The sequence below is a fragment of the Esox lucius genome, chromosome 10 (genome assembly GCF_011004845.1).
Source record: "Esox lucius isolate fEsoLuc1 chromosome 10, fEsoLuc1.pri, whole genome shotgun sequence".
Lineage (NCBI taxonomy): Eukaryota > Metazoa > Chordata > Actinopteri > Esociformes > Esocidae > Esox > Esox lucius.
Window position 1 is genome coordinate 20,913,712 of NC_047578.1, and position 12,443 is coordinate 20,926,154.

Here is a 12,443-nt window from a genome sequence, read left to right on the forward strand (position 1 = left end):
CCGGTCTGTTACTGCATTGAAAGGAGCCTGAAGCATTTTGCATCATCCGGCTGTTTACATCTGCCAAACAGCGCAATAGACAACTTTTATACGTACTTAAACCCACTACCCAGCGCCACTTGTTTGCTACTTTGTAGCGCATAAATACTCCAAAGACGTTGCGTGATTGGTTGAGATGTCGCAGCAAATAACCAATCGAATAGAGTTTTACTGCATAGGACATCATCGACTGTTCTGCGGAACATTTTGATTGCGGTCGATGTGCAGTAAGTATCCAAATATTTCTGTACTTTTTTGAAAGCGCGTTTTTTGTTTAAGCTTATTTGAGAGGCAGCGTTTCATTTATATTGAATTGACCATGTTCTCGTAAGAATAAAATAAATTAAAGAATGGGGAGAACAGAAAATCGACCTATAATGGAGCGGCCATTGTACCACAGAAAGCACGAGAAAAAGAGCATTTCTAAGCTTGCTGGGATAGCAAGTAACTCCACTTGCCTGACTTGCAGTTGAAGGTACTGTTAATCCACAATAACAGAATAAATCAAATGCATATCCCTAAAGAATGGTGCTGGAGCACACGAAATCCGTATTATTTTGTCGTATGACATAAGATAACTGCATCAATGTTTTCAACAACATCGGGGAAACGTGAAACAAAAATTATTTTAACGAATATATTATAGGAATATTACCCACCTACACCAAGTCTTCTCTCTTTTCATACACACTCATCATTCCATTAACTGGGACTGTTATAAATAGCTCAATAGGGGGCGACATTGCATAAGATTGATGCATGATTCTACACCTATACCAGTCTATGACCTATACCCATAAGTGTTTGTTATTAACCTAAACCCATACAATGTTTGTTATTAAATAGTGCCACTTGTTAGGCATGGATGGATTTCAGACTCATTGAAGGTTAGACCACTGATTTTACAAGCGACCTGATGCACCATAAAATTGTAGTCAAATGTAAAATTCATGGATAATACTGCAGCATTTCAACATACCCAATTAGTTACCCAGACACCGTCTAGATTAGATTAGATTCAACTTTATTGTCATTAAACTGTACAAGAACAGTACAACGAATTGCAGTTAGCATTCCCGACAAAATTAAGTTTCAGTGTTCAGGGAAAATGTTTTGGACATTAACTGGAATGGTTTTACTGGAATGAATTGTTTTCTCTCCTTTTTAAGACCAGTATATAGCAGTCTAAATTGACTGTGCCACTGACGGACGAGAGGCTGGCAACCCCCATGGACGTATAGAAAACCCAAGCTTCCTGGTTAGTGAACTTGCCCTTACATCACCTAGTTTCAGGTCTTACTACACAGTAAACATTTGCCCCATTTCAGTATTTATGGGCATACATTTATGGGCATAGCTTGTTCTAACTCACACCTAACACACAACTGCTTAACATGGGCTAGCCTGCACCAACCCAACATAGAATGGCCCACCCCAAGTCCAACACAGACAGAACCACAACAGCCCTAGATTAGCTGGCCTTCAAAAGCACAACACAGGCTGGCCCACACCAAGCTCACACTAACCCAATACGGGCTAGCCTGCACCAGTCTGACAAAGTACTAGCCCACAAAAACCCAAGATAGACCATACCAAGCTCAGCTACTTCCAAATTGTAGTGGGGGGGGGGGGGGGGGGGGGGGGGGCTCATTCAAATATCCGGGGTGTGTTTTGCAAAACCTGCAACTCATGTAGTTTGGAAAGATAAGTTAAAACATTCACTGACACCATTGACACCCCCCCCCCCTTCCCATAGAACATAATAGCTCTATAGCCACAGGATCCTCATGTGTAACCATTACTGAGTGTCCTCTCAGTTTGTCTTGTGTGATGTCCAATATAAATACCCCATACATGAATGCCAGTGTGGGGGAAGTTGGGCTAATTTCGGGCAAGGTGAGGACTGCCCTCATCAGATATGGTCTGCCAACACAGGGGCAATGCCATGTAGGCCAGTGCAAAGCCAAAAAGCAAAGGACTATGCCGAGCCAATATGTTCGCCCCAAGTCGAGCCATCGTGGACATGTTTGCTGGGTAGGGGCAGAATGGCCTTCAAACAAAAGAAAATGTGGGAAGATCAAGGCTTGAATAATATGCCTATATGCCCAGGCCAAATATGGTCTATCTTTTTGTGACAGGCTTTTCCTAGGCCTGTGTGTTTCAGACACGCAATGACACCAGCAACTAAGGCCTACGGGCTAGTTCATTCCACGACTTTCAGGCGCTGAAATCCCGCAGGCCGGTTCAGTGTGTCTCTACTTAGTATGTAAAGCTGTGTTGCCAGGATACAACCTGTGCGCGCGTTTAACTGCCAATATTTTCCCTTAATTTGTTTTAATCAGTAAAAGAAGATCTACCCTCGAGCGTCGTGTTAGAGAGCACAAGGAAAATCGAGTGCCAAAGCTTTTAGGGGATTAAAAACAAAACGGTTTCATCTCCTCTGAAATCCCTCACCATTTGCACATTATAGTCCGTTAACCCCAGGGGCCTATGGGGCCCAATCCATCAGTATCGGCTCTGCTCACTGAAGGCTGCTTGGCATTCTGTAGCTCTATCAGCACAACAGTGTCCCTGTGAACCGCCGGCTATGAGACCCCCCCCCCCCCATATTCTTCACTAGTCTTGTGTTACATTCTACAAACACGTTTGGGAATAAAAGGAAAAGTGCTTGCTTGGGCTCTCGGTGTGGAGTGTTGGCTTTTAAGCTGTGCCGTGCGGCAGTCCACTACGGTCGGGGTCGACTCTGGGTGTCCTAGGTTAACATGCCGTCGGCAAAGTCAAAAGCATTTTGAACCGGGAAACATTACTATCTGCAATCTCTCATATCCCCTTGGAGTTGTGTTGGGCACTGCTCTCTCCCGCTACGTGATGTCAAGTCAGGAAATTACCTCTGTTCCACAGCGCTTAAAACCTATTCGTCTCCAAGACTCTCCTGACTCCTATCAAGGTCAGAATCAAAGTGGGAATGTTATTAATGGTATCGGACATATGGAGCCAGATCCTCATGCACGGGTCTCTCTCTTTATGTGTCTCTTCTCTCTCGCTCTCACTTTCTTTGTTATTCTCTCTCTCTACTTGCGCTCTGTGTGACTGTGAGCTTTTGGAGGGCCAAAGAGTTGAAACGACTATTTGGCTGGAAACCCCACCAAAACACACTCACACGGACACACGCGGACAGACCATCCAATCCGGAGGAAACCAAATGGTGCAGCATGTGTCTGTGTGATCCATCTGCTGTGAGGTTCGTTGTCGGTATTATTTGCGTGTGTATGAGTGTGTGTGGACGTGGAGGGGGTCCCCAGCCAGACAGTTAGTGAATGACCATCTGTTACACCCTCAGAAAGCTCACACACACACACCCAGAGAGTCCAAGTAGACAGAGGGAGAGACAAAAGAAAGAGAAACTCCCCGCGACTGTTTAACACCCATCGACCCCCCAAGGGGAACAGCCAATGTGCAGCCAGCCTCAGTCTGTCAGTGTCCCTGCATCATCCATCACTAAGCATGTAACGGGACAGGGAGGGAGAAAGCTGAAACGGTGTGTTTACTGGGCTGCCGTGTGGTTCAGTGTTTGGTGTAGTTGTGTGTGTGTGTGTGTGTGTGTGTGTGTACTGTGTTTTATTCTGCATTCGGTTGTGTGTTATTTGTGCCTTTCCCTCAGCTGCAGGAATGGACTCCTCCGCCCTCTACTTGTGCTCCAGCTGCTGCCAGATCTTCGACTCTCTGGAGGTGGTGGCTTCCCATCAGCTCACCTGCCAACCCGTCGACGCAGCGCCACCTGCAGCGTGGGCTAAGGTACCGCACTCAAAGGAGAAGCCAAACAAAAACGTTGGATAAATATGAGTGTACTCTGGTCGTTATCCGTAAGTCATGGATTCCACCGGCCTGACTGAAAAATATTTAGAGATCCAATAACCAGGCCAGAGTAATGTCTTGTTTTCTCCACTGTCCCTAGTTGTCCCTAGGTTTGAAAGGACCGGAATGGCAAAAGTAGACAGGTTTTGGAATCAATATTAGTGGTTTTATTTTAGTGGACAAATATTAAAGGATTCATGAATGAAACCAGATGAAGCCAGATTGAAGACATTGCATGGGTCTGACTTCTTGTTTAGCCTAGAGCTCTGCAAAGGGAATAGGGAATAGAGTGCGATTGGAGCCTCGGACCAGGAAGTCGTCTTTAGTCACTGACAGGAACCAATCAAAAACATGAACAAGCAGACCTGGTGGCCCTCGAGGACTCTGGTGTGTAACACTGCCTGAGCTAATGTGTAATGTTGCTGGGAACCAGTCCCTTGCTACCTGTCATCCTTAGCAACAAGCTAATCAGCTAGCAACAGGTTTGCTCTAAAGACAAGCATTCAAACGCCTCCGTAGCGTCTAAACACTACCCATTACCCATTCACAATATTGACTCAAGTGAATGTTTCTTTTTGACTGCTTTGATTGAAACTTCAAGAGTTCCTTTCAGTTCATTGCATTTCTCTGGTGATGTTCTAGAGCCCTGGAGTGGCACTTTACACTCCACATGAACCTGCTCAGCACCACCTGAGAGCCCAAAAGACAGTTAGCTCCAGGCTTCATCTAGGATCTTCCCTGTTCAAGTCCAACGGCGCCCAGACCCAGATCCAGAACAGCCCGGCCCTGCTCATCCGCTACCAGTGTCGGGAATGTGAGACCTTGTTTGAGTCCCTAGGACTGTGGCAGAAGCACAGCAAGCTGGGGAGCTGTTCAACAGCCACTGGGTCAGAACTGGTGGACCAGGATGTTGGTGCTGACTGTCGTTCTGAGATAATCAACGAGAAGGGGAGAGAGGGATGGCGCGATGGAGGGAGAAGGGGGACAGTAGAGGTGAAGGGGGACAGAGAAAGGGAAGACGAGATTGACGAAGGAGGAGGCACGGAACGTGAACATAGCGCAGAGACACGCTTGGAATCCGAAACAAACTCAGACTCCCAGAAGGCCCCCTCTACCACTCCCATGCCTATCAACCCCGTTACCTTTAGTTCCAATCCAGTTGCTTCCTCCTTTGGCCAGACCTTCTTCTGTGCGGCCTGTGGCTCCGGCTTTAGCACTGAGGCGTTGCTGGTCTTGCACCGCACGACCACCCATGGCCTGGTGGGGGCGCTACACCACTGTGAGGTGTGTGGGGAGGGCTTTATGAACACCACCAAGTACCTCTACCACCGCAAGCAGCACCGCATGGATCCGAACAAACCTAGGCCTCTTTTCCAGCTCGGAAGGATCAATGGTAGGTACTAAACACGGTTCATTGCAGGAGCTTGCCAAAACGGACTGCGTTCAGGAGAGTACAGTTAGCAAAAAAGCATGTTTATTGTTCAAATCACTGACTTGCATTATTTTTTTTAGCTGTGCTGAGTGATGGAGTCAAGATCCCGACCGGTCCACCCGTCACCCTGGCCACCACCACCCCCGACCGCGGTCCTTCCCGGCCCACGCCCGACCCCCCTCTCGGGCCGCGCCCGCAGTGCGGGAACTGCGGGAACGCCCACATCCGGGCCCACGCCGGGCTCGCACCCTTTAAGTGCGACCTGTGCCCCAAGGCGCTAGCCGACAACAGCAACATGGCGAGCCACCGCTTCGCCCACAGCGCCCGCAAGCGCTACACCTGCCTGCGTTGCGGCAAGAGCTACACGCAGTTGGGCACGCTGAAGAACCACCACGTGCTCCACGAGCGCCGGGACGCTTTGAGCCGAGGTGGTGAACGGTTGGAGGGGGGAGTCGAGGAGGAGGGGATGAAGAAGTACCCTCCGTTTTTTAGATACAAATGCCCAGATTGTCCGCGCTGCTTCCGGAGGTACTCCCAGGTGCCGGTTCACAGGTACGCCTGACCGTTGGTTGAGCTCAGTCCGCCTGGAATGAAATTCCGTTCGGTTGTTCTCCGTTCATCCCCTTCGAGGTGACGGGGGCCCCTCACTGTGCCTGCTGAGATAAGGCCTCTTAGTCAAGGTGTCTGCTTTAAAATACACTGGTAATTGCATTGTAATGCAGCACAATGCTAGGCTGATTGCCAATTGCTCTTCATTAAGAGCAGTACAATACTCAAACACTTTTTATTATTTGTTATCTAAGAGACAGTTAAGAAGGCTTCATCACGGGCACACGAGAGCATGATTGCAAACGTCCTGGCAAAATATACGACCACCTGTTGGTACATTTAACCAAGTTCCGTTTAATAAACAAACCGGTACGGTATGGTCTTGTATGGTCTTGTATGGTCTAGTTTTGCTGCGATGTCAGTGTTGAGTCAGTGGTACAATTGTAATAGTATTTACTTATATTAATATACAGATAATTATAATTCCACTTTGATATCACTAGTAAACTGAATAGATTTTCTGTATTTCATTCATATTTCAGCAGTAAAAGCCTTGCAATCAGATGACGTGTTAAGGGACATATAACCTATAATTTTTGTTTACAGGTAGAAATACTACTTATATCTTTGGGATTATGCTTTTTTATATAGTTTTATTTTTTATTTATGTGGATCTCAGGAAGAATTGACACTGCTTTTGCGAATGCTAATGACTGATCCGAATAAAAATATAATAGCCCATACACAAGGACATTAGAATGAGATTGAGAGACCTGTCTGGTGGACCTACCATTATGTTGCTACATGTGACTGCCTAGCCTATTAGCAACATGGCTGAAGGCTCTTTCCGCCCGTCACCGCCCGTCATAAACACCACGGGGATATTCATTATGGCCCGCTGTAGATAAATAGGATTATCGCCCGGAACACAACAAACAAGCAGTTCGTATTAAACTGGTCTAGACTGTCATTGCCCGTTTTAGTCTGTTTTCCTTTGTTTGGCGCCTAACGAACACAGCCCGGCACTGTGATGAGAAATAAAGCCCGTACTCCAGCATCCAACCTGCTCTCATTTAGTTACTGTGCGGGGGGCATGGAAATAATGACAGTCTGCCAGGACTCATTAACTTTCATTCAGAAGGTCTCTGATTGCATTAGACTTCATCATATGAGCACACGCACGCACTCACACACACAGTGTTCATTGTAAGGATTGACAGTCATAAAGGCAGGGTCAGAGGTTTTATATAAGGGTCATGTTGGTCAACAGAAACAATTGTATAGCGGTTGTCTGATTAGGTTTTTTGGGGGGGGGGGGGCAGGACTCTTTCTTGCAAATGTTGCTTTGGAAATGAGTGTTTTTTCATTTAAAATGTTCCATATTTCACAAGCGTCTTTAATTGTGGTTCCATTTCCTTTGTTCCCACCTTGTTTTGGGCAATCAGGTACTCTCACACGGGAAGGTGTCCATTCACCTGCTCCGTCTGTGGTGACCACTTCTTCCACAAGAGCAGGCTGAAACGACATGCCCTCACACACCAAGGTCAGAGTAATGCTAATAGCGCGCGCGCGTTCGTGTGTGCTTAAGTGTGTGCACGTGCGCTCCTTTGTGTGCGTTTGTTTCGCCGGTCTGCGCGTGTGTGTGTGCGTCTTCAGCGGTGTCTGTGCGGTGAGATCCGTATTTCATCGTTTATCTGAATGTGTTTTAATAACCCTGCAGGATTTCCATCTGTGTGTTAGTTAGTGTGTGTCAGACTGTGTGTTAACGAGCGTGTCTGACTGTGTTTACGACCGTGTGTTTACGACCGCGAGTGTGTGCGCTGTTTGAATGTGCGTGGGCGGCTTATCAAGAGCCTGCTTGCATGCCCTGCATGACTACGCTGGCAGGGTGCCTGTTGCTTTGCATATGCGCCCTCGTGGACGGAGGTTTCCGCGCCATACGCAACCCTCACATCCAGCCGGCATGGCTCCCTCGGCTAAGCGGCGGATCGTTCCACGCTCGAGCGCGCCAGCACACTACTATTAATTTGCATGAATAAAGCCAGCTAGCATTCATCGCCTTTCATAACCATGTGAGCCACTAACCTCTTTAGTAAAAGTGTAAGATGAAAGACTCGGGCAAATCCGAGCGGGGGGACCCCCCCCCAGTGCTATCACTGGTGTTGTACAGCAGCCTCTCTGTGTGCCACCCTGTGTCGAAACCCGTGATCTATTTCAATATGGCACGTTGTGGGCTTCACAGGCCATTACCCGGTGATTTATGTTGTTTCTTTTGTTCTCCGTTATCGTTATTAAATCATGCTGGGCCCGGCCCAGTAAGCGGGGTTGTCGAGGGCAACGATGAACCACAACTTACAGGGACCTCGTGCAGTCGCCTGGGTCTGGCGAATACTCCACCTTTCACTTTGACTAATGAAGTTAGCCCACCGTCGCTTTGTTCACCCCTTAATTGTATCCGTGGATCTGTTTAGTCACATTGGTTTGTCATACGTACGGGACTACAGGTTGCAATGAAACGCTAAGACGTCGTTGCCTGAAAACAGTCGATTTTTCCATCATATTTCCTCTTATGTGTATTAGGGATGAAGTATTTTTAGCCGTCCAATCCCCCATAGGGGCTGAACTCTATTGTTACCGTAGGAATTATGACATTTGAGTGTAATCTTAGATCTGAGACACATTTCGCCCTTTTTTTGTCTTAGCCCCCTAATTTTGTGTCCACTTGGTGACTATGGCTGTCTTACCACAACAGCTCAAAGAGGTAAAAAAAAAAAAAGGATGTGCAAATTGTCCAGAATTGCCACACTTGTTCCAGGGTGTAATTTCCATCTAGATGGTGTCTTGCTTCTACTATCCGGCTTGAAGGCCTGTTCTAAATATGTTTACATCGCCTTTTGAAGTCTACTGCCTGCACACACTGAATAATGTTAAATAACAGGGGAGAAGGAAGACTGAAAATATACAAATAAGCAACAAAAACCGAAACTGTGTTCCTTCGAATGAAACTGTCTTTTCTGATCCCTGCACGGGAGCATAAGGCATGAGTGGGGAACCTCTTCAGTATTCCCTGTAACATTCTGTCCGTGTCTTGAGAGTTTTTCGAGTTCGGAGAATCTGTTTGATGTCCAGTTTCTTTGACATTGGATTAGGATGTCGAGTGCGATTCACCATCTCTGCAATAAAAAAAAATGCTACCAAGTCCACCCTTACTGTTGGTGTTTCATGATCCTTTTGATGAACAGCATTCACTGCCTGCTGAAGTACATCCAACTACCATCTCCACCCAACGGCTCTTTCAACTGTTTCATACCGCCTCCACATAGGAGACCTGCAGTATAACCTTGATCCTAGCTACTGCAACTTGCTTCACCTTTACAGGAAACTCAGTATCGTGACTCTCATCAATATATTTCCTCTGACTTCAACCGCAAGTTCAACCACAACATACTTATTTATTCTACAAACATTCCACACGTGCAAACTTTTTAGATTTGTAACTGTCGTGGCTTCTGTGTGTATTGGTCTCGGCGGATATCTCACATATATCTCACAAGTTGTTGGGAGAACCTCTTGATCAAATGACACTAAAACCGCTAGGCTATCTTCCTTTTTTCTGTCTATGATTCCGGTCAGTCGATGTGAGTGTAGTACCTCAGGCATGTTTTCCCTAAATCACAAAGCCTTCATCCCTCGAGATGACTGTAACCCTCCAGACCTTTAAGTGGTGACCTACTTTGAAAATGATAGCTTTCCACATCATACATAGATAGTTTGTAGAGCCTCAGAGCTTCTTGCTTTAGCTTGTTTGACACACAGAACCACACAACACCGCTTCTGGTCATTCTGACCGATTCCACGTTGGCCAGTGTCTGTTAACATATGTGAACCCTCAAATGGGTCACCCAAAAACTCATCCTTGCTCTAACAATAAATTGATATTTCCTTTCCCAGATATTGCCCTTTTCAACACACCATTTTTTTGTTAAACAGTGCTTTAAGTTAGCTCTGCCATTACTCGCAGGCAGACTTCACCTTCCCATTATCCAATCCAATATGTCGCAATTGTAATTTCATTATTAAATCCTAATTGTTGCTAATAAAACACTGTTTAATGGTTTTTAATATAACTACTATAACATATTTGATGTAATTAATTTTGCTGAGACTCATTTGGCCCCTTGAAATGCTCAGTCTGATTGTGTGTGAGTCAGTAAACAAATTCAAAGATTCAGAGCTTTAGGTAGGTTACAGTTTAATTAGATTTTGTGTTATTGTTCATTGGAGACTTGGTTTAATTAGGACTTTGGTATTTTTTTTACCGATATTGCAATTTCTATATTTCTAAACCTATGCTTCAGCATATATGCTCACTCAGCGAGAGCTATGTCATTTCACTGTCTTTCCTGTCTTTAAAGGAGATGCGGACACAGGTCCGGCGGCGAAGGGAACGTGCCGGGGTAGAGGTCGTGGTTGGGGTCGAGGCAGACGGCGTGAGGGCGCCGGGCTTCTGGAGTGTGAGTTCTGCCGTCACCGCTGTGTCACAAAGGAAGGCCTGGACCTGCACAGGCTCTCGCACACTGGACAGACCCCCCTGCGGTGCCCCGTGAACCTCTGCAGGCGCCGCTACGCCGCGGCCGCCGGACTGAAGAAGCACCTAATCACCCACTGTCCAGCACCCGGAGACACGGTGGCCACCGCTGACCGCCCTAAGCCCCGCCCCTTCCACTGCCACCACTGTGGGAAGGATTTCACCACTGGCTCATCGCTCAGCGTCCACATCAGGGTCCACACAGGGGAGAGGCCCTTTCAGGTCAGAGGTCAAAGAGGTCAATGCGTTAGTCCCGGTTCACGGATCCCATTTGGAGGATTCCCATCCAGCATAACTCCCACGCCGAAGTTCCAACTGTGATTTATGAAATGCTGGGATATTTTTGTGATATGTTCTTTGCAAACCTACTTCACTGTGTGGGTCAAAATGTAATCTGAGGTGTTAGGACAATCTGGGTTAGTTGTTAGGCCAATTTGGGACAACCGAAATGCCAGTTTGAGTCAAGAAAATTGTCCAGCTTTAGTCCCCTCCGACAGTGAATCAGTGATTTATAGTGAGGAGTATTTCATGTTCAGGGTCTCAGGGATAAAGCTCTTACCAGCTCATTAGACCACCTATTAATCTCTGAACACTCAGGTCCAGTATCAAAGGTCCTAAAGCCTTGTAATTTCACTTAGAAGTACCTTTTCCCCTTACTGGATAATGTCCCTGCCATTAGCCGTAACGGACCCCCCGCCCCTCCCCTTCGTCTTTTGCAGTGCGCCCAATGTGGCAAGCGCTTCCGGCAGATCCCTCACCTGCGCGACCACGAGCGCCTGCACAGCGGCGAGCGGCCCTTCGTCTGCGGCGTCTGTGGTAAGAGCTTCGTCCTGGCCGCCCGTCTTGCCGAGCACGCCCGCACGCACAGCGGCGACAAACCCTTCTCGTGCTCGGCGTGCCACCGGGCCTTCCGATCCCTCTCCAACCTGGGCAAGCACCGCAAGACCCCCCTCTGCCGGCCCCCTCCCCCCGCACAGCCACCGAAGGACCAGGGGGTAACGGACCACGTGGGGGGTCAGTCGGGGTTGGGTACGATCTTACTGGTACAGCCCCAAACAGTCTCTCAGGAAGGGTGTCCACTCCCCCTTCATTCTTCCCCGCCCACACCCCTTGTCCTCCTTCACCCCTCCATCGCCGCTGGTGACGAGCCATGCGTCCTGCAGCACGCCATCGAGGTCATCGTGGAGCAGGCTGCTGAGTAGAGGGCGAAAGGACAGTGATCTTGTCTGTACTGAACTGTTCCGTTTTGGGGGGCTGGAGTCGGTTTGTACTATGATCCAAATGAATACGTCAAAACACACTTTTTCATAGTGTAAAACCATGAGGTCTGTTTTTTTTCCAGGATGTGCTACTGTATTCCATTAAAACCACTAGAGCTTACTGTATATACATGTTGTAGTCAAAGTACATATCTTAATTGGCACATTTCAAAACCATCTATATATATTTAATAATATATCTTTTTAACAGTCTTACATTTTCTGCCGAGGTTATGCCCCCATTTCTCACTGGTTGGAAGGGGGTTTATGCTCCTTGTGAAACGTGTTACAAATGTCCCTGTTGTATCCATTCAAGGTAACAGTTAACAACCTCTGCAAGTATGTGTTGATGAGAAAGAGCTTTATAGGCAGAAACACACATCTCAATTAGGCAGCGTCATTGATGCATTCTAAATTGTGAAATAATATTTAATACGACTTAAAATCCATCAACCCGCCATCTTGTAAAAACAAGTGAGAACTAATCTATGATCCTGAGAACCCACTTTTCCGACATGTCACCAAAGAACTAACCTCTAAAACAAAAATGTGCCATTGAAGTCAACAACTAAACATGATTTTTACAAAGCAATCTATAAATCTGTTCCTGACTCTGCAATTTGTGTACAAGCATTATAGCTTTACAGGTTTTCTCATCAAGTTCAAAGCATGTGAAGACATCCTACCTCCCATGTGATTATGAATTGTGCATCAGCCAGGA

General features: G+C 46.9%; 1 protein-coding gene across 4 annotated transcripts; it reads left to right on the forward strand.

The window, feature by feature from the left end:
- The first annotated feature begins 177 nt into the window (after positions 1–177).
- LOC105029760 (zinc finger protein 574) lies at positions 178–11,848 on the forward strand. Of its 4 annotated transcripts, none has more exons than XM_010903268.4 (8): positions 178–266; positions 1,209–1,297; positions 3,701–3,834; positions 4,537–5,287; positions 5,407–5,878; positions 7,321–7,418; positions 10,291–10,685; positions 11,183–11,848. In XM_010903268.4, exons 3-8 carry the CDS (start codon positions 3,709–3,711, stop codon positions 11,663–11,665), a joined length of 2,325 nt encoding a protein of 774 aa, XP_010901570.2. In that variant the 5' UTR covers positions 178–266; positions 1,209–1,297; positions 3,701–3,708; the 3' UTR covers positions 11,666–11,848. The 4 variants fall into 4 exon arrangements, with proteins under 4 accessions (XP_010901570.2, XP_010901568.2, XP_010901572.2 ...); XM_010903266.5 differs by having other exon boundaries at positions 200–514; XM_010903270.5 differs by having other exon boundaries at positions 200–514; positions 10,294–10,685.
- Positions 11,849–12,443: the final 595 nt, after the last annotated feature.

Coding starts and splice junctions, on each gene's coding strand:
- LOC105029760 (XM_010903268.4), top strand. CDS start 3,709: ATGGACTCCTCCGCCCTCTACTTGTGCTCCAGCTGCTGCCAGATCTTC. Junction 5,879..7,320: donor TCCCAGGTGCCGGTTCACAG/GTACGCCTGACC, acceptor TTGGGCAATCAG/GTACTCTCACACGGGAAGGT. Junction 7,419..10,290: donor ACATGCCCTCACACACCAAG/GTCAGAGTAATG, acceptor CTGTCTTTAAAG/GAGATGCGGACACAGGTCCG.